This window comes from Drosophila biarmipes, chromosome 3L (genome assembly GCF_025231255.1).
Source record: "Drosophila biarmipes strain raj3 chromosome 3L, RU_DBia_V1.1, whole genome shotgun sequence".
NCBI classification, from domain to species: Eukaryota; Metazoa; Arthropoda; class Insecta; order Diptera; family Drosophilidae; genus Drosophila; species Drosophila biarmipes.
In genome coordinates, this window is record NC_066613.1 from 23,573,653 (window position 1) to 23,595,499 (window position 21,847).

The window sequence follows — 21,847 nt, forward strand, 5'->3', positions numbered from 1 at the left end:
TTGTGTGGGATGGCAACCCTGCTGGCAGAACAACAAACCTATCGCCTATCGATAGACAGAACGCCGCCGTATTTACAGCCAATAAATGCTTTAAGCAACTCGCGGTTAATAAAATGCAATTACTGCAGGGTAATTGTTGATAAAATCGTGTTAATTTAAGAGTGGAAGTGAGGCAGATTAGTGACTCAAACTATATATACCGCCTGAGATATACACAAAGCGCGCGCAGGGTTGCATTGTGGCGCCTGTCGTTGCCTCCTCAGTCGCACACACACACACACTCAGTGCGAGAGAAAGTAACGAGCCGTTTCTGGAAAATACAATTCCGCCATATTTACCGGCAAAATTCAAAATATTTACACTGCCCGAGGTGAGCGGGATCCAGTGGTCCACCGAGTCGAGGATCAAACCGCCGTTGGGCAGCAGGAGCGTGGCGGGCGGAGCGAGCGGTACGCATCATTCGCCGTCTGCCGCCGCCGTCGCCGTCGCACAATAAACGATAGGCAAAAAAGGCCACGAAAAGGGGTGTAGGAACAGAAGAGGAAGAGGGGGCCCAGTACAACAATACCGACAAAAACAAGTATGTACGTTTTTCGCTGCCCCCTTGGCAGGGGGAATCTTGGATACGGATTTTTGGCCAGGTACTAATTGCCCACCTCTTTTTTAGTCTCGCAGCACGCTCTCGCACACACTCGGAGGTACACACACACTGTCTCACACACACACGCGCGCGCGGTTACAGACAGACAGACAGACACAGAGGCAGAGACGACGGAGCAGCCGCGATGACAAGTCATCATCATCACGTCGGCGTTGGCGTTGGTGGCAACTTCCAGCCGCAGCTGCACCAGCTCCGGGCGCCCATTGTAAAGAATCTGTCTCTGGCCGCGGCGGCGGTGCCGCTGCCCCTGCAACCGGCCAACCCGTCGGCGTACTTCATCCCATCGGTGGCGGGCACAATTGTCGAGCAAGATCCGTACACTGGTTTGGCGGGCGACCCGATGGGCGAGGAGAACGAGAGCTTCCTGATCGAGGAGATCATCGACGACTATGATGATGATGCTAATATCGTTGTGGACAGCGCCGAGTTCTTTGAGTACGATGAATATTATCCGGTGGATCGGCTGGACAGGCTCACATCGGTCACAGTGGCGACAGCGGATGCCCTGCCGCCGCCCATTATCATGCAGCAGCCCAGCGACGACGAGGAGTTCATCGAGGAGGATGGTGATGGACAACACATGACCTCCTCGTGCGACGGTGATGGCGAAGAGGAGGCCGAGCAAGAGGATGAGGCTTCCACGCCGGCCATGACAAATGCCTTCGAGATCGCCTCCGAGATGCTGACCACCATTGAGGCCACCAACATCAAGGAGGAGCAGCTGGAGAGCGACTTCTACATGAAGGCAGCCGATGATTCAAACAGCTCTAATGGTCAGCTGCAGGACTTTAAGCTATTTGGAAGCAGTCGTGTGGAGGGGCCCATTGGGAACTCGGCCGCGAAGCGCTGGAAGCAAACAAAGGTACCCATACGCATTACCCAGGACGAGTTCAATGTCACTCTGTGGTCATCGCTGAACTCGGAGGATGAGGAAGAGGAGGAGGAGTTGGAGGAACCACCGGGCTCTGCAGCCGCCACATCCGCCTCCGCCGCCCAGAACGAGGGCTCCACCAGCATGCCAAAGCTTATTATTGACGAGCGCATCCACGATGTGCTGAGCGATGGCATTGGCAACGAGTACGTCATCCTGCCCGACCCATTCAGTGCCTCTGCGGTCACGGACGTGGAGGAGGTGGTGAACGCATTTATGGGCGATGTCAAAGGCGAAGAGGACAGCCAGCCGCTAAGCGAGCAGTTCATCTACGCGGACAACCAGCTGGAAGAGGCCTACGGCAACATCGAGCTAATTGAGAACATGCCGAACAATGTGGAGTTGATGCAGCCACTGGGACCTGGTCCTACTCCTGTGCCGGTTGCGCTAACGAAGGCCAATGGATGTGTCACGACTCCGCAGGCGTCTCTCCCCAAATTGGTGCTACAGAACAGCAGCACCAATGTGCGACTGAAAAGTGCGGGCAATCAGTCGAAGGTGACCAAGAGGCAACTAACGGCGGCGGCTCAGGTGGGGACACCGACGCCTCCACCGCCCCTGGTGGCTTCCAGTAATACAGGCCGACCACGGCCCACAATAGTCAGCAAATCAGCAGCAGCAGTACCGAATCAGACGGCGTCCGGCAATCAGACGGGAGCAGCAGGCGCTGCCGGCGAAGAGGATGAGGAGCCCAAGTTTCGCTGCACCCATCGCGGATGCAACAAGGAGTTTCGCAACCACTCGGCCATGCGCAAGCACATGCACACGCACGGACCACGCGGGCATGTGTGCAACGTTTGCGGCAAGAGCTTCGTGGAGAGCTCGAAGCTGAAGCGCCACCAGCTGGTGCACACCGGCGAGAAGCCCTTCGAGTGCACCTTCGAGGGCTGCGGCAAGCGCTTCTCGCTGGACTTCAATCTGCGCACCCACGTCCGGATACACACTGGCGATCGACCCTACCACTGTCCCATCGACGGCTGCTCCAAATGCTTCGCCCAGTCAACGAACCTCAAGTCGCACATGCTGACGCATACGAAGCCCAAGCGAAAGTGGCCCAGGGCGCCGCAGGTGACTGTGAACAACAACAACAACAGCAACAATAACAACAACAGCAGCAGCGGCAGCAGCAATAAGACGCCGCTGGTGGCCAGGTACGGGCGGCTAGAGTTTGGCGAGGATCCGCGCCTGGTGTACGTGGAACAGAACGAGGAGATGGCATCGGTGCTGCTGGATGGCACGTCCCCCACATCCTAACTAGTAGTGCGCATAAATGTATCGCTGGTATTGGCCTGAGGCGGCACCGCCGAGTTGGCCAGAATGTACAGTTAGTTGTAGCCAGTTTTTATCTGTATCTGTAACCTAACGAGCGGAGCGACAGGACGGGATTATCACCTGGTGAGCACATCCGCCTGCTCCCCGCCCCCTAAGTAATTAGCGTAAGAACTTTTTCTAACAAAATAGGCTTGCAGTGCAAAGGGAAGTTAGATGGTAGCCATTGATTTATTTCCCGCATGGATGGAAAACCGGATAAAGAGCAGTTCTAAGAGATTAGCTTGTAGCGTAGGCTAAGCGAGCCCCCTCCGTCACCCCGAAAATTTAAGCCAAACTGCCCTTCCCCATATAAGCCCCAAATTCGATCTGATCCTAACCGTGTGCGATCTTCGCTCGAATAACAAAAAGCGCACGTTCTTTTCTACAGCAAAACAAACATACAAAAAAGAAAACTAATAAGAAAAATACACAAAACTAGTTCTACCATTCTTCAGTACGCATACACAACCATAGGCTATCTATATATTTTTGTAATGAATTGTAACACTTAGAGCATTGAAGTACGGATTTAGCAAGTTCAACGTCTGTTGGCGCTAACAAATAATTCACAAATGGAAGCACATCAGTTAAGTCGGAATAAACAAGGGAATACCTCTTCAAAATTAAACAATAATAAACCAAGAAAACAATGCAACATCGTCGTTTTTGAACTATTTCACAGTGCGTGTGTGTAAGCGTTGGATTTATTTACCGATGACTTTAAACGTGTAACTACATCTAGATGATAACTACTTTAAACGGTGAGGCAGCTTTTGGTGGGACAGCTGCCGTGCGTTGCCCACTTCAGATTCGGATCGGCAGGCGATTAGATCGCCCCTTGGGACATGTGTCGCCTCAGTTTTCGTTCCATTGATTGATTGCGGTGTATAAAAAGCGTGCGGATTAGATAAAGCTTCGCGCGACGAGGTACAGATACGCGGCTACTTTGGATATTGGAACGGATAGCAGTACGCACGGGTGGTGGTCGCGGGGGTCTTCTACGTGACCTTGATGCCCTGCCCCTGAACCGCGGGCAGAATATCGGCCATCGAGCCACTGGGGCCTATTAGCCCGGCCAGGGAGAGCAGTACGGAGTAGTTGAAGTACCAGAACACGCAGAAGAGCACCATGAAAATAACGTCTGGAAAAGAAACGAGAGCAATAATAGCCCCTGATAAGCGTGAAATTTCTCTTGAAGCATGACGAATCCCGGATATTCCCGAGGGGTTCTCGAGGGTTTGGTGCTTGCCCAGTAGATCAACACTCACGTATCGTTATGCGCTCCCACTTCTCCACCATGTACAGCTCGGTGACCTGCAAGATAGGCAATAAACAATAATTTAATCAATGTTCGCATCACAGCGAGCGCAGCTTCTCAAGTGGAATTTGTGCGTGATTTTATGGCCATTACGCACCATGAGGTATCGGAACCACCAGTAGCTGGCGAACTCCACGAGGTTGTCGAGCATTGCGGTTGAATTGGTTGGTTTGAACGGCAAAAATAGGATAAACAAATAGGGGCGCGGGGCGTCTAATTTTCAATTTCACCCTCTGCTTTGCACTAACTTAAACGGGGTACGGGTCCAGTGTTGGACAGTGTTCGCGGAAGGTACTAGCAGCAGGGTTGTCGGGTTGTTTACTCATAGCGCTGGCACCCTGACTCGAGTTGTCTATCGATATCGAAGAGGTTAACCATTATAAATGTGCAGGGGATTCCCTGAACCTATGAAGCACAAATTAATAACTAATCAATTTGTCCAAAAAAATAATAGCACTTTATTTTCGCAATTGCTTACAACTTTAGACCGATATTCAGCAATTCAGCACTCGATTACCCTCCTTATCAAAAGAAAAACAAACAACAGCTGATGGATATCGGGTTATCGAAACTCGCGGCGCAAAAATTGTTTACAAATAATTGTGAAACTCGAATATTTCTGGCAATGTCCACCTTTGTGGTTAAGCTACTTCAGCGCTCCCAGCTCTCGTACAGTCAAAAGGACGTAAAGCCTTTTATCTATGTCCGGAGCCACTGGACGGACGACGAGGCGGAATTCGACTTCCTGTCCACCACCGACCATCAGAATTACCGGGGAAGTCTCAAGTACGAGGAGTTGCGGACTGCGGCCAGCGATTTGGATCAGTCCTACGATGCCTTCTTTGCCGAGTGCAAAAATGCCATGACCACGCACATGGGAGTCGAGGGATTCGACTACGAGCTGGAGGATGGGGAGCAGCAGTTCTTCAAAATGTACAAATGCCAGGGATACGAGACGCTGTACTTGGAAGTTCCGCTGAGGAAGGTGTCCAACTGTTACCAGCTGCTGGATGCCGCCCTCGAAGCTGGTCAGCAGAAGCCCCCAGCAGATCCAGCCGCCGAAGCAGAAGACCACAAAACCACATCCCTGGCTGAATATGAAAAGTATGTGAAGGAATCCAAGTTGAAGGAGGAGGAGCTGCTCAAGAAGTTTCTGCTGCTCATAAACAGCAAAAAGGCGCATATTAGGGACTTGGAGAGCCGTCTAGAAGAGCGACCGAAAAAGTCCTCCAAAGGAAGGAACAACAAAGGCACTTCCTCTGATGAGGCCGAGGACGATGCCTTTGGGGCACCCACGCAAGCCATGAATTTAGACAGCGATTCGGCTTAATCCCCTAAGATATCATTGAAAAACATCCCATCTTCGGTATGTGCTTGAAATGTATTTCCGTTTTGGTTTTAGTTTTTCTTTTCGATCGTTTGATTTTGTAAAATAAATTAGCTTTATAATGTATGTATATATGTATAAATAAACAACAAATAGACTTTTAACGTAATACATAAAATTACCATCAGTATGTGTAGACCTGGCTTACAATTAGACCAACAGAAGATCGCTTTTGTTTTTGCCTTGTTTTTGGAATATAATCAATAGTTATCGTTGCAGTTTTTGTAAAAATTAAAAGCATTTGACATAAAGTGTTAATATGTACCTGCTATCATATAGACGTTATGCATAAGTATGTTAGGGTGTGTATAACATTTGAAAGAGTAAACAATTGTAGCCGATGATGGTGCTTTCAAGGCGGAGATCACTCAGAGGGCGAGCAGATCCTCCTCGGCGCCCGGTTTCTTTGGTGTCTTTCGTAAGCTATCCGCCCCCACCGATCCTGTCGTGCCACTACTGGCGGCAGAGTTCGATGCATTGATCGTTGGAAGATTTTCGGCGGCAGCGGCTCGCTCCTCCAGGAATTTGTCAAACTCCGAGCTGGTCAGTTCCTCGATGCCCTCAATGTGCTGTGGTAGAAACCAAAATACCCATTAGTCGTCTTATAGTATTCGGGTACTATGTGCCAGTAGCAAAGAAGCAAAGGAAAACTATGTAAATCGAGTAACTAAAGCCGAGTGTGCATGTTAGGATGAGCAGAGAAAAAAGACAAAATGCGATTCGTATGGCTACTTACTGAGCTGCCCAACCACGCCTCCATCTCGTCGATCTCATTCTCTTTCGTCGACTATGTGGGGCGCCAACCGAAACGAAACGAAAATCGAAACGATAATCAAACGCAATTTGCATAGAACAAAGGAGAAGAACCAAAATGTTTTTCAAATTTTAGAACAAAGTGTAAATCAATGGCAAAAACGAGGTAAAAAAGTAAGGGGAACAAATCGAACGCCATTAGTTAGACGGGCTGCCTTTCGGCCAGTTACTCACTTTACTTACCACCGGCGGATCGCCGGCTGATCGTGGGCCCTGCGGCGGTTGATTCTGTTTGTAAGGCGAGACGATGGTGGTCGCCACACTTCCTGCAGCAGCGTCCACGGAGGGAATGTCCCTGAGCAGGTCGGATTTACTACGGAGTGAATCTGTTTTAAAAGACCGTCTTGATTGGATTTACATCTGTACTCACTGGTTGCCATCGGTGCGCGACTGAGCCAGCATATCGAATTCATCGGCTGGTCGTGCTGCGCCCCTTTGGGCGCCTGCAGGAGCTCCACCACCCAGGCTGAGCTGGCCCAAGCTCTGCGGCAATTGGGCGGCCTCCTCGCTGCTCTCGATCAGGTCGATCAGCAGCTGGTCACTTTGCGGCGTATTGCTCACAGCAGTTGTTGTGGGCGGCGGTGGCAGGGAGGCCACTGTGGCAGCTGCACCCACGCCGGGCAGACCCATTGCAGCGCCCAGCACTGCCGAAGGCGAAGTGACAGCAGCTCCCTGGCCCTGTGAGCGAGTCTTCTCGTACCGCTGATGGCGCAAAAATACATTGTTCAGCTCGTCATTGATGCGCAGGAACTCCGCGGTAAGCTCATCGTCCTGGACGCGTCCAATCAGATCCACGATGCGAGACTGCATCTCCTTGCAGGTGGAGGTGAGCTCGTTGAGCAGGGCATAGTCATCGGGCGACTCCTGGCCGGGCTTTAGAACACTAAGCATCTCGCTCAGGATGGACATATTGTTGCTAACGATCTCCAGCTCGGAGCGCAGCTTGGCCGCTTGGTCGGGAGTCAGGTGCAAGGGACCTGTGTTGGGTGGAGCAGCGGCTGCGGCGGCGGCAGCGGCAGCCATGTGTTGAGGCGAGATTGTGTGCTGCTGGGCGGCCACCAGCTGAGGAGGCAGCTCGGGAACGCTCTGCAGGGCGGAACAAGGGGAGTTATTAAGGCTAAAGTAAGGGCTTTTCGCAAGTCACTCACCCTCTGTGGCGTGTAAATGGGAGCCATGGCATCCAGGTCGTTGGCTGGGAACTCGATGCCCTTGTTTTTCAGTTCCATGTACATCTGGGTCACTCCATTGAGATCCGGCTGGTTCTTGAAGGCATCTGCCCAGATCTGTATAAGGCTGAGTACCTTCTCCTGCATGGCAGCTGGGGGATCGTTTTTGGGGCCGATCAGCTTGACCAACTCGTTGATGAAGTCCTTCTGGGCCACCAGGACGTGAAAGGCCTTGCCGCAGTTCTTGACGCAGGTTTCCAGGACGGTCAGCGTGTACATCACCACTTGGTTGTTCTTGCCGGCATTCTGGGAGAGGCGCTTGCGAATGGCGCGCATGGCATCGCGGGCCGTGTCCGAGGATTCGTTGATCATGTCGCAGATCTCCATGTTGGCGGCCCAGTTCTCCGAGGCCAGGTTGGCGTCGGTGGCGGCCTCTGAAAGGGTGAGATGAAGATAAAGGGGGAGTAAGTAAATGAAAGCATTTAACACTTTTATTTGTTTAACATTTTAATGATTGTAATTCATAGACCAGGGAAGTCTTTATAATCATCAAATGTGTAAGCTTTAACTAAAGACGTGATATTACTTATATATGTAGTTCTTTTTTGGAATTATTTAGAATTTAAAAGAAAATGCTTATTATAATAAAATTGTGTTTTATGAGTTAGGTGTTATGGTTAACTTTTAAATATACTTTAGAATTTTAAGAAGAAGAGTAAAGGTAATGCTAATGTTAATATAATATATTTTTATTTATTTCAGGACTATTTATTATTTTATATTTTACAAAAGATAAAAAATTTCGAAATTAGATTGATTTTAAAATAATGTAATGCTTATTCAGCGGTTGTTGATCTATACGATCCAATTATTTCGATCGATCCTTATCATGATCACAAACTGTGTGACACCTGAGCCAATTATTCAGGTTCCTTTGTTTGTTTATATGGGCCCAGCTGCAATTGAGTTTTTTAACAGGTGGCGAGTATTACCTTTCTGGGTATAAATTAAGCTCTAACAAGTGCAATGACTTGCTCAAGTGGAAACGCACAAACAAAAGCCAGAAATGCAATTCGTTGAAACCCCGACAAAGCAAGCGGTTAAGTGTATTTCTCAGATACGGATAGGAAATTAGATATCTGCGAGATATGAAGAAACGGAAAGCAGCCGCAGGGCAACAACAACACATGAGCGAATACAAATACAACAAATGTGAAGCAACAAATTAGTGAGGCACCAATACAAGTGCCCGAGTGCAGGTACACATGTGTGTGTGCGTGGCCCGTGTGTAGCGGCAAATGGAAATTATGGCGAAAATGCGAGGCAAAGGGGAAAACGAAATAAATTAACACATATTTTTATGTAACCCAACGGCGATGACTAATTGCCATTACTACGGCCGGAAAAGGGGGCAGTGCGCGGGGGGTGGTGGGCGCAAAAAGCAATCAAACAAAACAAGAGCGCATCAATAACAATACCGCACGGCGTATGTGCTTGTATGTGCGTGCCAGGGGTGAGCAAGCAACTCCATAAAAAACAGACAAACATATTTATCTGCTCAGTCACACCTGCGAATGGGAACTGTACACCCACATAGGGGTTAATCTTATCAGAGGCCCCCGCTGCCACCGCCTTTGAAATCAAATCACACTTTTTTGCGCCTTGATAACCACTTTGCCATAGTGATAGTGTGGCAACAACAAATCACTATGTGCAGGTGTGTGTGTACAGCCCGCAAAGAAAGCAACAAATCGGGAAAACAAAAAGGCAGGCGAAGAAAGTGGTGAAAATTCAATTTTCCAATGGCCCAGTCTGATTGGGACTGGCCTGATCGGGCCTCTAATCAGACAGCAGGCCATGCAAATGCGCAAAAATCCACGCATATGCGTTGTATTTGGGGAAAATGTTACGATTTTACACACCCCGCATCCGGTGGGCGGTGTTTTCTTGGGAGGGGGCGGGCGAGGGTGTATGTGTATGCTGGCTCACCTATGCGCTGGCCAACGGCAGTGGAGAAAACGTTTCCCAAAGCGCCAACGTTGAAGAAAGAAGCCATTGTGGAGCAGTTCGTGGGTGCTGTGCGCCGTCTATTTGCGATGCGGTGGAAATTCCCCTTTATTTACTTTTTGTCACCTGGATCGAAAATGTTTTCGTTTAACCTATCGATAGCCTCTTCTTCTTTTGATTTTGGGAGGCATAGAAACCCGCGACTATCGATAACATCGTACCGTAATCAAATCTATCGATAGTTCGCGTTGTGTGTTTTAAATACAATGTATTTAGAAACTTTGACTTGTTAAAATATAATTATTATTTGTTTTATAAAACTGTTTGTTAATATTCATGAACACACCGGTTTTGTGTTACAATCATTCTTTTATGTTTAATTCAAATCAAGTAACGAAATAAATTGAAAATATTAAATTAACAGTGACTTCCTGCGATAGTTTCCCTCCACCGTGACTGCTGCCGATATGTGCAGGGCCTGCAGCCCTGGTCGTGACTCACCTCTGCGGCCTGGCAACCCTGCTCTGTAAAAGTCGGAAAAACAGAGAATTCTATTTTCAACTGGACAATTCGCAACGTAAACAGCCGGAAAATGTCGCGACAAGCCTCCCGTTTGGACGCCAAGAAAGTGGTGAGTTGATCGAGGGACGGGGCCAGTAGGTGGGGGACCGGTATCGTTAGCTCTGCCTAGTTAGCCCTAGTTGTAAGGTTAGTTTTTGCCTAGAGCCCTAAGAACGAATCTTTTGACGTGCCACCCACCCTCAAAATCGGCTTCATTCGCTTTTCCAGTAGGTGTGGTGTGTGTTGAGGGCTTGAGGTTGAGACACGACCCCAGACAGGCACAAATCGCCAATCGAGCCATCGGGCTATGGAAAACCATTTCAGCGCCGCCAGCCGCCCCTCAGCCACGCCCAGAATGAGCTCCAACGCCTCGGCCGTCGCCGCTTCCGCCGCCGCCAGCAACAACAGCAATAACAGCAGCAGCAGCAACGCCACCAGCGGCAACAATGTGAGCGGAAACGCGACAGCCGGAGGAGCCACAAATGCCGGCGCCACTGGCGCTGCTGCCCAGCCCATCCAAGTGATACCCATGCCAATGCTGCCCACCGGAGCGGCTCAAATCATTATTGGCCAGCAGGCACAGGGCCAGCCGACGGCGACGGGTCTGCAGCCGCAATTGATACCCCTGCAGGCCAATCAGATCATGCTGCAAGCGGCGGCCCAGCAGCAGCCCCAGATGCAGGTGATGCAGCTGCCCGATGGCCAGACCATCTTCTATCAGACGCCCACCATTGCCGCCCTGGATCCGAATGCTGCGGCCACCGCGGCGGCAGCCATGGCCGCCCAGCCTGCTCCCCACTACCTTAACATAAACGGGCAGCTGGTGCAGATCACTCCCGCGGCTAGTGCTAATCAGGCAACGCCCACCGCTGGTCAGCAGATCATCATGGTGCCGCAGACGGCCATGGCAGCAGTGAATGCGGCCGCCGCCAATGCTGGAGTGGGCGCGGGAGTGGCCTCCGTGGTCACTCAACAACAGCAACAGCAGCAGCAACAACAACAGCAGGTTCAGGCCCAGAATCCAACCCAGCAGCAACAACAACAGGCGGCGGTGGCTGCGGCAGCGGCGGCGGCGGCTGCCAGCGCTGCAGCCAATAATATAAGCGCTGATGTCAGCACAAGCACCACTGGGACCAATACGAACAGCGAGGACGAGAGCTCCAAGGGCGAGGCGGATGAGGAGCCGCTCTATGTGAATGCCAAGCAGTACAAACGCATCCTAATCCGGCGGCAGGCCAGGGCCAAGCTGGAGTCGCGCATCCCCAAGGAGCGCTGCAAGTATTTGCATGAATCTCGCCATCGGCACGCCATGAATCGGGCGCGGGGCGAGGGAGGCCGCTTCCATTCGGCGCAGGAGAAGGGCGATCAGGATTCATCCGGTCCGGACAGCGGCAGCATGCCCATGACGCCCAGTGGCAACGTAACCCTCAGCCGGGGCACGGCGAGGGCGCCACCGAAACTGATTGCACCTCATCAAACGCCAAGCATTACCATAACGGCGATCAAATCGGAATAGTCGCTGCCTAGCTGTAGACACAAACTAGACTAGATCATAGCCCTAAGCCAGTCACTCTGTGTTTCCCACTTGTCGGCTTACATCTTTCGGTTCCAATTTGTACTTATTCATTTCGAATTACCAGCCTTGTTGCCATTTCACATTACGAAATATTTGGGTTTTATTGCCAAACTAGACTAAAATTTTTCAATTTACATCATTTTTTTTCCATTTCTCAAATTTTGTTATGCGCCTAATAGGTTTTTTTATTATTTGCGTTGAGATTTGTAATTAATTTTATTAAAATTATGCTATTTACAGTAGTATGTATTCCAAATTATCAACTAACAAATTGTGCAATTATTTATATCGATTTAACTAAACTTTTTGAATGGAAATGGGAACAAGGTTTGAATAGTCGTAGAAAGCAGAGCTCAATAGTGTAAATGAACAATCAAATCATAAGAAAAAATCGACGAAACCAATAAGCACATAAGATTTCATAATAAATACAAAGATTTGTTTATTTGTCTATATAAGTTTGTAATGGCTAGAGAGTTGCATATGGTACCGGCCCATAAAACGTTTTGTTCTGGTTCTGGATTGATTTTTATTTGCTGACTGCTCTCCTTTCTTCCTCGTTTGTACAAAAAACAAACCACAGAACTCGGAGTTCCTGACACTCACCTACGGGGCGCTCGTCACCCAGATGCTGCGCGACTTTGAGAACGCCGAGGACGTGAACAAGCAGCTGGAGCGGATCGGCTACAATATGGGCATGCGACTGATCGAGGACTTTCTGGCCAGGACCTCGGCGCCCCGCTGCCTGGAGATGCGCGAGACGGCCGATCGTGTCCAGCAGGCGTTCCGCATCTACCTGAACATCCAGCCCACCATCTCGAACTGGTCGGCGGCCTCCGATGAGTTCTCGCTGCTCTTCGACAGCAATCCGCTGACGGAGTTCGTCGAGCTGCCGCCGGACCTGACCAATCTGCGCTACAGTGCCATACTCAGCGGCTGCATCCGCGGCGCCCTGGAGATGGTGCAGCTGGAGGTGCAGTGCTGGTTCGTGCAGGCAAGTCTTGTGGCATACGCTCTCTTACTCATTTCATGGTTTGCTAATGGTCTGGCTTGTGTGTGTGCGTGTGTGGCTGGGTGTCCTTTGCAGGATCAACTGAAGGGCGACAATGTGACGGAACTGCGCGTTAAGTTCGTGCGGCGTCTAGAGGAGGTCATACCAGCTGGCGAGGATTAGAAAACAACAAGTGTGGATCAGTGGATCGAGCGCGTAGTACTATGAGTTCTTTGGGGGGGTCAATAAAAGCACATTCTGTATAGAGATTAGCATCTAGTAATCTGCGTTTTTCGGTTTCCGAACTGCCCTCCACATTCCGGAGCGCCAAGCATCATCAGCAAAAGTGAGCAACAGCAGGAGCAACAAGCAACATCCACAGGAGCAGCAGCGGCAACAGCAATATTGGAGCAATAAGAATCGTTACAACCAGTTTAGTTTTATGTTTTATTCGACTTTATACAGATGGTTTTACTTTGGGTATATAAGACAACAGTAGAAAATATGTTTCTGTTCATATTTGGCATGATATAAAGCGTCATAAACTCGATAAAAAACACAAAAGTATTCTGTTACATTTGATACAGTTTAACAAATGAAAACCCCCCATAAATATTACGTCCCTAAAGACATGGATCGCTTAGGATCGGGGGTAGTAATAAATTATAATTGTTAGTTTTAGATAAACTCAAAGATATTTAACGTGTTAAATATTAAACAAAAGGTACAAAAACAAGAAAGAGCTTTAGATTAAAGGGGAGCTGACGGCATGTTATCGACTGTCTGGTCTTCCATGTGAATCAATTGACCATATACCAAATAGTTGGCCAAGCTTCGATCCCTGATAAGGTCGGCGTATCTTCGTACAATGGATTTATGGCAATGTTTCGTTTGTGGCCGTCAGTTTGCAAAAAGCCCTCTATCCTCTCATCGGAAGCAGCTTGGGGTTTCTAGATAAATTGGGGCTCGCAATGGTTGTCGTACGTTTGGGGTAACTTTTGTAATGTATGTTGTAGCGCGGCCAGCCTCCGCTGGGATCACATATATAGTTGAATCGTTTCGCTTAAATGCACTTTGACAATTTCAATGGTTCTTAGGTCTGTTTTTCAGGTTCTTTGTCGGGGAAATACTTTTTACAGGCACAATACTTGATTGATTACATGATTGGATTTGGTCTTGCGGGTTTCTTTGGGGCTTCGTAGGTCGCGGGATTAGTGTACATAAGTAGTTCTTAGTTTAGTTCTGCTGTGGACAAAGCATTAGGTTCAGATTCCGGCGCGTCAGAACTTTGCGGAGCGCTTGCAGCGTTTTAATGCAGATCACCACGCAGCAGCCGTTGGCCACGCCCTCCGCCGGACTCTTGCAGGTGCAGGCGTTGCCCTTGACGGCGGCAGCGGGAGCCGAGGGAGCACTGCTGATGACGGGTGGCTCCTGCGCTTTGCCCTGGCCAGAGCAACAGCCCGACGCGGGAGGAGGAGCGACTGCTGGCTTCTGGTTGCCAGAGCAGCAGCCTCCCGAGGGAGCGGGCGGAGTAGGAGCAGGAGCACCACAGCAACCGCCGGAGGAAGGCTTACTCGGCTGGGCACAGCCACAACCGGCCTTCACGGGCTGTGGCGCCTTGGGCTCTCCGCCACAGCAGCCTCCTGCAGCAGAAGGTGCCGGCTTGGCGGCTGCACCAGCACCACCACCGCCGCAGCAACCTCCGCCGCCGCCAGAGGAGCCACCGGCACCCATGGAAGCAAGGTTTTGCAACAGCAAAGCAACATCCTCGATGTTCTGGTTCATTTCCGCCTCGCGTTTACTCACTTTTTTGGTGGGCGCCACGCTGCCGCAGATGCGCTTGCCACCGCTGGAATTCATCGTTGTCGTCGTGGTCGTCCTGGTGGCCTTCTGAGCAGCTGCAGCACCACAGTCGCCGCCGTGACAGCTCTTTGTTTGATCGCACTTGCAGTTGGTGCAATTGCAGATGCCCGCATCCGCTGTGATCTGCTTGAGCGTGGGCTTGTTGTCCCGGATGTCCAGTTCCACCAAGCCAGAGGCATCGCTGGGCACTTGGGAGGCCTGCTGCAGTGTGGCCTGCAACAGGGCGCTGTTGTTGTCGATGGTCATGAGGATGTCGTTCAGCAGTGACTCCGTCTCCATGTCCTCCTCGTTGTCGAAGCTGTCTTGCTTCAGCAGCTCTTCGATATTCTGTTGATTCAACTCCAAGGTGGGTGTGGGCAGCGAGGGCTCCACGGTGGCGTCCACATCCATGGTCTCCGCCTGCGGATCACCCATGTTGCCGCTCACTGCATTGCCGAATGTGGGCTTGAGGTCCACGAAGCTGGGCATCTCGGTGGGCAGGGCCACGCAGGCATCCGTTAAGGGAGCCATGGGAATGATGGGCTTGGAGACTAGCACGCCGGCGTCTATCCACGGACTGGGTATCTCCTCCTCGGCGGCGTAGGAGAGCTGATAGGCCTGTGATGTTTCCGGAAGGATCAAAGGCTCGTCACTCTGGACGATGAACACATTGGACAACTGATCCTGCTGCGTCAGCGTCTGCAGCACCACTCCGCTGTCCGTGCTGGTGGTTTCGGAGCAGTGGCTGCCTGGATTCAGCACCGTCATCTCCGCCGTCGGATCCTCTTTGATGAACTCCTCTTCTTCCTGCTCCTGCCGGGGATCCTTTTGCTCCTGATCCCTCTGCTGCGCCTTCAGTGGCCTCTTCTTGCGTCCCTTGTTGAGCAACTGCCGCTGGTGCGTCTTCTTGTGGGACTTCAGGCTGTGCGACGTGCTAAACGACTTCTGGCAGCTGTCCTCCTGACAGGGATACGGCTTCTCGCCGGTGTGCGTCCGCCGGTGCGTCTTCAGGTGATGCGAGGCGGTGAAGGCCTTGCCGCAGTCGTCCTCCGGACACTTGTAGGGCCGTTCCTGGGTGTGGGTGCGCATGTGCTTCTTCAGGTCGCTCAGCGTGGTGAAGCACTTCTGGCACAGCTCGCAGTTGAACGTCTCGCCATTGTGCAGGCGCAGGTGGGCGTGCAATCTGTTGGGTACGTAGATTGGTGATTAATAAACCCTGCAGCCATTGGTCTATTCCGGTGGCTATCGACCTATCAGCCCGCCGGAGTGGATGTGGATTGGTATTGCTCACCTGTAGCGCGTGTTGAAGGCCTTATCGCAGCCGGTCACCTCGCATTCGTAGGGCTTCACCTTGGTGTGGACGCGGACGTGGATCTTCAGGCTGTAGGAGGTGAGGAAGGCCTTGTGGCATCCGTCCTCCGGGCATTTGAAGCTGTAGTCGCCTGGCAAGTGGGAAAACAATGGATGACGTGGTGAATAAAATAGATACGCCTATTTGCATGTAGAAATGTATGACAATGCCCTCAAGAGACGTCACAATAAGTTTTAGGGGAAGAACCATTATTTCAACTATAGTTTCATTTTTACGAAAATTTGTAAATAAAAACTTTTAAATTAAATTGAAAATATAAAATAAATATAAATATCATAGAATTTGAAAAGGAGTATGAAGTGAATTAGGAAAAAATGCATTTTATTATAGATCCATAATTTGGATGTGAAACATATTATAAAAATAAAAAAAAAATTGTGCTTCAAAACATATGGGAATATATATATATCCCTATCTAAAGACATACATCATTATAATATTAATAAAGGGTTCCAATTTAGATAAAAGTGCTATTTTTGACTCTTCTAAAAACTGGAATAAAATCGAGTTTTTAAAAAACTTAAATTCATTGTTGGCAAAACAAGACATTTTTTTCAGTGTTTTCATCCCCTTTGCCGCTTTTCTACCCTGCGCCTCTGAGCCGCCAGTGTTGCACAACGCCAAAGGCGGGTCAGCTGTTTGATAACGCTTGATTATTTTACGCAGCGCACAAACGCGTAAGTTTTCTGCGAAAACTTGCGATTTTGAATAATCAAAACAATATGGATTCTATTGACGAGGTGTTGATCAAAAGCGTCAAGCAAAACGTGTGCTTGTTTGAAAAAGGGCCATCAGCTATTCACTCGAAAGCCGACAGGGAGCACGCGTGGATTTTAGTGGCCGAAGCCTGCCAGAGATCAGGTAAATACAATACATTTGTCAAAAAATGAATTTTTTAAATATTTAAATATTATTATTGCAGTCGAATATTGTCAAATAAGATGGAAGACCCTGCGGGACCGCTATGTGCGGGAAATTCAGAAGCCCTATCCCACGCAAAGCAGTATTCATAGGGTGGAAGACCTGGAGTTCCTCCGGGATCACATAAGGCTAAGAAGGTATCATACCGTTTTAACTAACTTCAATGACATTATGTTCTTAAATTGAAGGCCAAAGAGAGGACAAAACACATCGGCTCCCGAAGAGACCGAAGAAAGTCTAGCATACGAAGAACCCTTCGAAAAGCAGATGCATATCAACGAATATCCGCATGAGGAGTTCATAATTGAGTACAAGAGCGATGGCGACTACTTCAGTGAGCTGGATAACTCCAGCGTGGAGTTCATTGCGGAGGAGCCAGTCTGCCATACTGGCAATGAAATGCCAAATGAGCCGACGACACCGGCAAGTTTTCCCAACTCTACTGTGCCGGATCTAAATCAGGCTCAGACCAAGTTTTTGGACGTTATGCATCTTATAGAAGATGCTTTGAGCTCAAGGCAAGCGGTACCGCAGGACCCCTTCTACAAGTATCTGGAAAGTGTCCTGAGCAGCGTCAACGTAAGCTCTCGCAGGGATATACAACTAAAAGTACTCAATTTTGTCAATGATGAAATCAGGAGGACTGGCCAAACCTAATCTTATATAGATTAAATTCCTATACGTAAGGATACCTACCCGTGTGCGTCTTTAAATGCGTTCGCAGGTTTCCAATTGTGCTGTAGCTGCGATAACAGTTCTCGTAGTTGCATCTATAGCGACTCAGAGCCTCATCCGAACTCTAGGTCATGGGGAAAATAAGGCAATTAGATATCAATTTGTGAAAGTCAATGATGTGGCTGGGTTAATAGATGTAGGTTTGTTTGGCATGAGACAATTACGATCTGATGGAAACATGCTGGTCTTGTCGAGGGATGTGTTAAGGGACAGCCATTACTAGTTCGCACTACTACGCACCGCGAGATGGTTAACAAAACTTGGTTACACACGCCTACGACGGAATCGCAGGGATCGGACTCGGAATCTCCACTAACACTAGGATTAGGAGTCGCTACAAAAAGCGTTAGGCAACGCGAGGCACGTTAGACACTTGGCTAGCGGACTGGTGAATGGGTTTGGGGATACCTCGTAGGCCATAGCCATGAGCTGATCGTTCTCGTCCTGCCTGCCCTCCATCTCCTCCTCCTCCTCCGCATCTTGGTGCAGAACGCCCGGTTGGATGCAGTGGGCCAGCTGCTCGTCCTCGTCCGGTTCATTTGGATCGTACTCGTCCACAAAGCTGGAAGATCAGAGCCGGCGGGGGCGGCAATTTATCGAATTTGCAGTTGGAAACAAACAAGCAAATCGCATCGGGCGTGGCGCATGTATATTCCAACCGATTTGTGTGTCAGTGGGCCGTTTAGATCTTTGTATATAATTATAAACGCAACAAGTATAGGCGCGAATTGCGATTAGTGGGGTTAGAGCGTCAGCACAAAAACATAAACAGCAAACAAAGTCGCAAAGACTGGAGGCCTTTCGGTCCTTATTAATCAGATTAATTAATATTTAATGTTGTCATGGTCAAAACACACAACAAATGCCAAAAGGAAAATAGCAGACGGCAACAGAGACTATAAAGAAAAGTCGAGGGAAATAGTACAACAAGTGCGTGGGTGCTGAGACGGCTGGCAGGCTGACTGACTGACGGGCAGCGTGCCCGGTCCCATCCCCCAGACCCTTCCCTATAGGGGCTCAGCCGTCGCGGTGCCCCCTCTAGTCGCGGGAGTGCTGAAAAATGAGAAATATGATTGAGGGAACACTACTCATGGCGGTAAAAATAGCAAAAAAGGCGTCTTCGCCGCATCGGGAGGATGGAAGGGATGGTGCGGTGGCAAACAACACACAAGGCACGGGTGAAAAATTGAAAAATTATTGTACCACAGAATAATGAACAACCGGGAGCAACAACAATGTGGCAAAGAGCGGACTAACCCCATCACAACAGATCATTTGGACTTAGGAGCAGACAATTTTAGTTTATGACTATTTGAATGCGTTTCGAAGGTCCATAACCAATTAATTATGCCTAAATACACGTTTATTTTCCTATACCTAGCTAGACACGCGGAATTCTAAACTTTCAATAACCCTTCCCTTCTTATCGGCCGACTTTTGTATCATATCTATTGAAATTTGAGTAAACATGGTGTAAGCACCTCTGGTTTCGTGACTTATCACCACAATATTTGCTCAGTTCCTACCAAACTGATTTCTTCTACTTCAAAAAACTTAAAAGCCCTATCAGCGAGGCATGTTTTTTAACCTATACTAGAACACAAAGCCCTCTGACACATCAACGATCTGTGCCCTTTGGGAAATAATAGAATAAACAGATCGTACTTTTCAATGGGAATGCTCTGGTTCGGGGGGAGAATTTCACCATGGCAGCGCTACAATGTGAGATCGCTCGAAAACCGGCTTCTTTTACACCAAGTGTGAATGAGTTTTGGGAAAATTTCGACCGCCTAGCACAAATATACATCTATGTATGCATATATACATTCTGGTCGACGATTGGGGTTGGGGGTAGAAATCTAAATGCGTTCATCGGCGCAACTATTTTTAGTCCAAACAAATGATTTCGATACAATCATCAGGCGAAGTGGAGGAGGCCCCTGGCCAAGGCATGCAGCCATCATGATGCCCATTGCCACAAGGCGCTATAAGTGGCCGAGAACAGAGGGTATGCCCCAGTCGAGACGGTGGCCAGGGCAGGATGGCTGCAGGCTGAGCACACAAATCAGGCAATTAGCAAACAACTCGCAAGCGATTCGGACACTGCGCTGTAAGAAGTGGACATTGGAATGGTCGAAATTTGCCAACAAATGCTCGACAAGGAAGAAAATATGAAAATCCGATTTGGCTTTTTTCGCGGGAGCCAAACAAAAAGCGAAATAAAAGCAAAAAACCCGGACACGTCACGGCAGACGCTAGGCAAATGTTTTCCTTTTTTTCGCTCTCTGACTTTTTGTGTGTGGGCAGTGGAAAATTAGCAGAAAAGGGGGGCGGTCGTGTCCCTGGGCGGGGGTCAGAATGCGGAGGGCACACCTGACGGCCCACTATAATTGGCCAAATACGACAATAATCTACTCATAAATGACACTAGAAATATATGCAATTATTATTCGGAGCCGCTCTGGCTTTCAACAAATGCTTTAGCACTGGCAAATTAAAATTAAGAACATTCCTCTAAGGCAATCGAACGCTTTCAAGGCCAGTTATCAATTAAAATATTGCCAAAATATATATTACAAAGCCTTTTCTCTTCTTTCCAATTATGTTTCTATACACTAGTCATAACTCAGGCAAGGCTGCGTATTATAAATTCATTTAATTAATTGTGCATTCAAAGTTTGAATCACTTTCTAATTTTTCAAAAAGAATTATGATTTATTTTTATTTATCCCATTGAAATTTCTAGAATTTGGCTTTAAAAAACTGTATGGCAAAATGTTGCTCTAGATATGTGTGTGAATATCAATACGTATAGTTTTAAAAATTCCAGAAATTAAAGACTATCAAATTATTTTTAGAAAAATTATGAATTTAAAGCATTTTTCAAAGCAAATTGGCATTGACCAGAGAAGGTATTGGGATCGAAAGCTGAAAAATAGCATGCCTAGGCCAACGAACTATAGAAGATACATGCAGCGGAGGAGGGTCAACATGCAGGTGGAGTACCTCGTCTCAATAGTGAAATAAGCCGGGGAATTCGACTCGGAGCCCCTGGAGTTGAGGTCTCCAGTTCCCTGGGCACTATCACAGTTTGTGGCGGGCGTGGCACCCTCGCCGGAGGTGGACACCATGCTGAGGGAGACCACAGTGGGCGGCTGGACCTGGACGAGCTTCTGGTCCTCGAACTGGTACTCCAGCGTGAAGCAGATGTCATCCAGATTGAACACCTGAGCGGTGCTCTCGCTCAGGCTGGCTATCAGTGGAACCTCCGCCAGGCTGGAGCTGAGATTCTCGGTGGCATGATGGTATGTGATGGGTATGACCGTGATGGGCATGGGCAGGGGCGTTAGTTGATCCGGTTGCGGGAAAACTTGCTCCGCTTCCGCAGCAACTACTTGTGGTGGATGTGCGTAAGTTTGTGAGTGGGTGAGCTGCTGTTCCTGAAGGAACAGGGCATTGTACGAGGCCTGCACGTCCGCCGAGTCCAGCGTGGGCCCCAGATTAAGCACCTGTTGCTCGCCACTGGTGGATTCCGCCGCCTGGCTGCCGTAGATGCTGTAGCTGTCGCCGTGTATGATGCCCAGGCCGTCCGACTCCAGCTTGGGGGTGAGCAGCTGGGCCAGCGGGCGATCGAAATCCAGGGAGCCGGAGCATGAGGAGCTCGAGGCGGCGGGCGGGGAGCCGGAGAGCGAATTGCGCGACGAGTTGGTATCATAATCCCGGCTGTCTGATAACGAGTTTCCATGACTATTAACCGTCTTCCAGTCGCTTTGATAGTATTGCGGCTGCTGCTGCAGTTGCTGTCTTTCTTGGTCGTTCATTTCGCGTTATTGTTATTTATTCGCACGCCCACGCACTCAGCAGAGCACGCCTGATAAATCGCATATATGCAGTTGTTGTTCTCTTGCGCCGTTGTCACCGTGCAATATATATACACATATATTGCAAAAGAAATTAGAGATCGCGAGATCGAAAAGCACACATCCGCGATCGAAAAGCACAAGCAACAACGATAAGAATCAGAGTGACCCCAGGCGGGGTCTTCCAAATATACCGCCGCAGTGGATAATATACCAAACTAGCTAGAATATACCAAAAACTAAAGTCGATAACCGTTTAGCCGAGACTTCCACCGAAATTTGTATGGAAAAATTCAAGGTTTTGGATTTTCTTAAATATTAATGATTCAATAATAAATGATTTTAATGAAACTTTCTGAAAAGAAGCTTGAACAAAAGTATAAGGCCCTGGTTTA

At 49.0% G+C, this 21,847-nt stretch overlaps 8 protein-coding genes across 11 annotated transcripts; 5 read left to right on the forward strand and 3 right to left on the reverse strand.

The window, feature by feature from the left end:
* The first annotated feature begins 60 nt into the window (after positions 1-60).
* On the forward strand, positions 61-3,558 carry LOC108035286 (transcription factor Sp2). 2 transcript variants are annotated; one of them, XM_017110853.3, is made up of 2 exons: positions 61-584; positions 668-3,558. In XM_017110853.3, the coding sequence occupies exon 2, from the start codon at positions 786-788 to the stop codon at positions 2,844-2,846; it is 2,061 nt and encodes a 686-aa protein (XP_016966342.1). In that variant the 5' UTR covers positions 61-584; positions 668-785; the 3' UTR covers positions 2,847-3,558. The 2 variants fall into 2 exon arrangements, with proteins under 2 accessions (XP_016966342.1, XP_043951029.1); XM_044095094.2 differs by having other exon boundaries at positions 61-580.
* Positions 3,559-3,563: 5 nt separating this feature from the next.
* On the reverse strand, positions 3,564-4,508 carry LOC108035288 (uncharacterized). Its single transcript, XM_017110855.3, has 3 exons — positions 4,319-4,508; positions 4,172-4,217; positions 3,564-4,044 (listed from the first exon to the last, which is right to left on the reverse strand). The coding sequence occupies exons 1-3, from the start codon at positions 4,370-4,372 to the stop codon at positions 3,902-3,904; spliced, it is 243 nt and encodes an 80-aa protein (XP_016966344.1). The 5' UTR covers positions 4,373-4,508; the 3' UTR covers positions 3,564-3,901.
* A 242-nt stretch (positions 4,509-4,750) lies between these two features.
* Positions 4,751-5,674, forward strand: LOC108035506 (uncharacterized). Its single transcript, XM_017111166.3, has one exon. It carries the CDS (start codon positions 4,772-4,774, stop codon positions 5,549-5,551), a length of 780 nt encoding a protein of 259 aa, XP_016966655.2. The 5' UTR covers positions 4,751-4,771; the 3' UTR covers positions 5,552-5,674.
* Positions 5,584-9,781, reverse strand: LOC108035505 (TOM1-like protein 2). Of its 2 annotated transcripts, XM_017111163.3 has the most exons (6): positions 9,577-9,780; positions 7,570-8,021; positions 6,792-7,507; positions 6,596-6,734; positions 6,345-6,395; positions 5,584-6,177 (listed from the first exon to the last, which is right to left on the reverse strand). In XM_017111163.3, exons 1-6 carry the CDS (start codon positions 9,641-9,643, stop codon positions 5,977-5,979), a joined length of 1,626 nt encoding a protein of 541 aa, XP_016966652.1. In that variant the 5' UTR covers positions 9,644-9,780; the 3' UTR covers positions 5,584-5,976. The 2 variants fall into 2 exon arrangements, with proteins under 2 accessions (XP_016966652.1, XP_016966654.1); XM_017111165.3 differs by lacking the exon at positions 6,345-6,395 and having other exon boundaries at positions 9,577-9,781.
* Positions 9,782-10,077: 296 nt separating this feature from the next.
* Positions 10,078-13,286, forward strand: LOC108035128 (trafficking protein particle complex subunit 3). The gene is made up of 3 exons (XM_017110561.2): positions 10,078-10,225; positions 12,315-12,725; positions 12,819-13,286. The coding sequence occupies exons 1-3, from the start codon at positions 10,187-10,189 to the stop codon at positions 12,903-12,905; spliced, it is 537 nt and encodes a 178-aa protein (XP_016966050.1). The 5' UTR covers positions 10,078-10,186; the 3' UTR covers positions 12,906-13,286.
* On the forward strand, positions 10,086-12,177 carry LOC108035126 (nuclear transcription factor Y subunit alpha). The gene is made up of 2 exons (XM_017110558.3): positions 10,086-10,225; positions 10,384-12,177. The coding sequence occupies exon 2, from the start codon at positions 10,463-10,465 to the stop codon at positions 11,669-11,671; it is 1,209 nt and encodes a 402-aa protein (XP_016966047.1). The 5' UTR covers positions 10,086-10,225; positions 10,384-10,462; the 3' UTR covers positions 11,672-12,177.
* Positions 13,156-21,616, reverse strand: LOC108035124 (transcription factor E4F1). Of its 2 annotated transcripts, XM_017110555.3 has the most exons (5): positions 20,599-21,616; positions 18,001-18,154; positions 17,554-17,656; positions 15,856-16,006; positions 13,156-15,747 (listed from the first exon to the last, which is right to left on the reverse strand). In XM_017110555.3, exons 1-5 carry the CDS (start codon positions 21,411-21,413, stop codon positions 13,959-13,961), a joined length of 3,012 nt encoding a protein of 1,003 aa, XP_016966044.1. In that variant the 5' UTR covers positions 21,414-21,616; the 3' UTR covers positions 13,156-13,958. The 2 variants fall into 2 exon arrangements, with proteins under 2 accessions (XP_016966044.1, XP_016966046.1); XM_017110557.3 differs by lacking the exon at positions 18,001-18,154 and having other exon boundaries at positions 21,102-21,615.
* Positions 16,548-17,556, forward strand: LOC108035127 (transcription factor Adf-1). Its single transcript, XM_044094727.2, is given in 2 exon segments — positions 16,548-16,797; positions 16,859-17,556. Coding segments are annotated over 2 exon segments (795 nt in total). The 5' UTR covers positions 16,548-16,658; the 3' UTR covers positions 17,515-17,556.
* Positions 21,617-21,847: the final 231 nt, after the last annotated feature.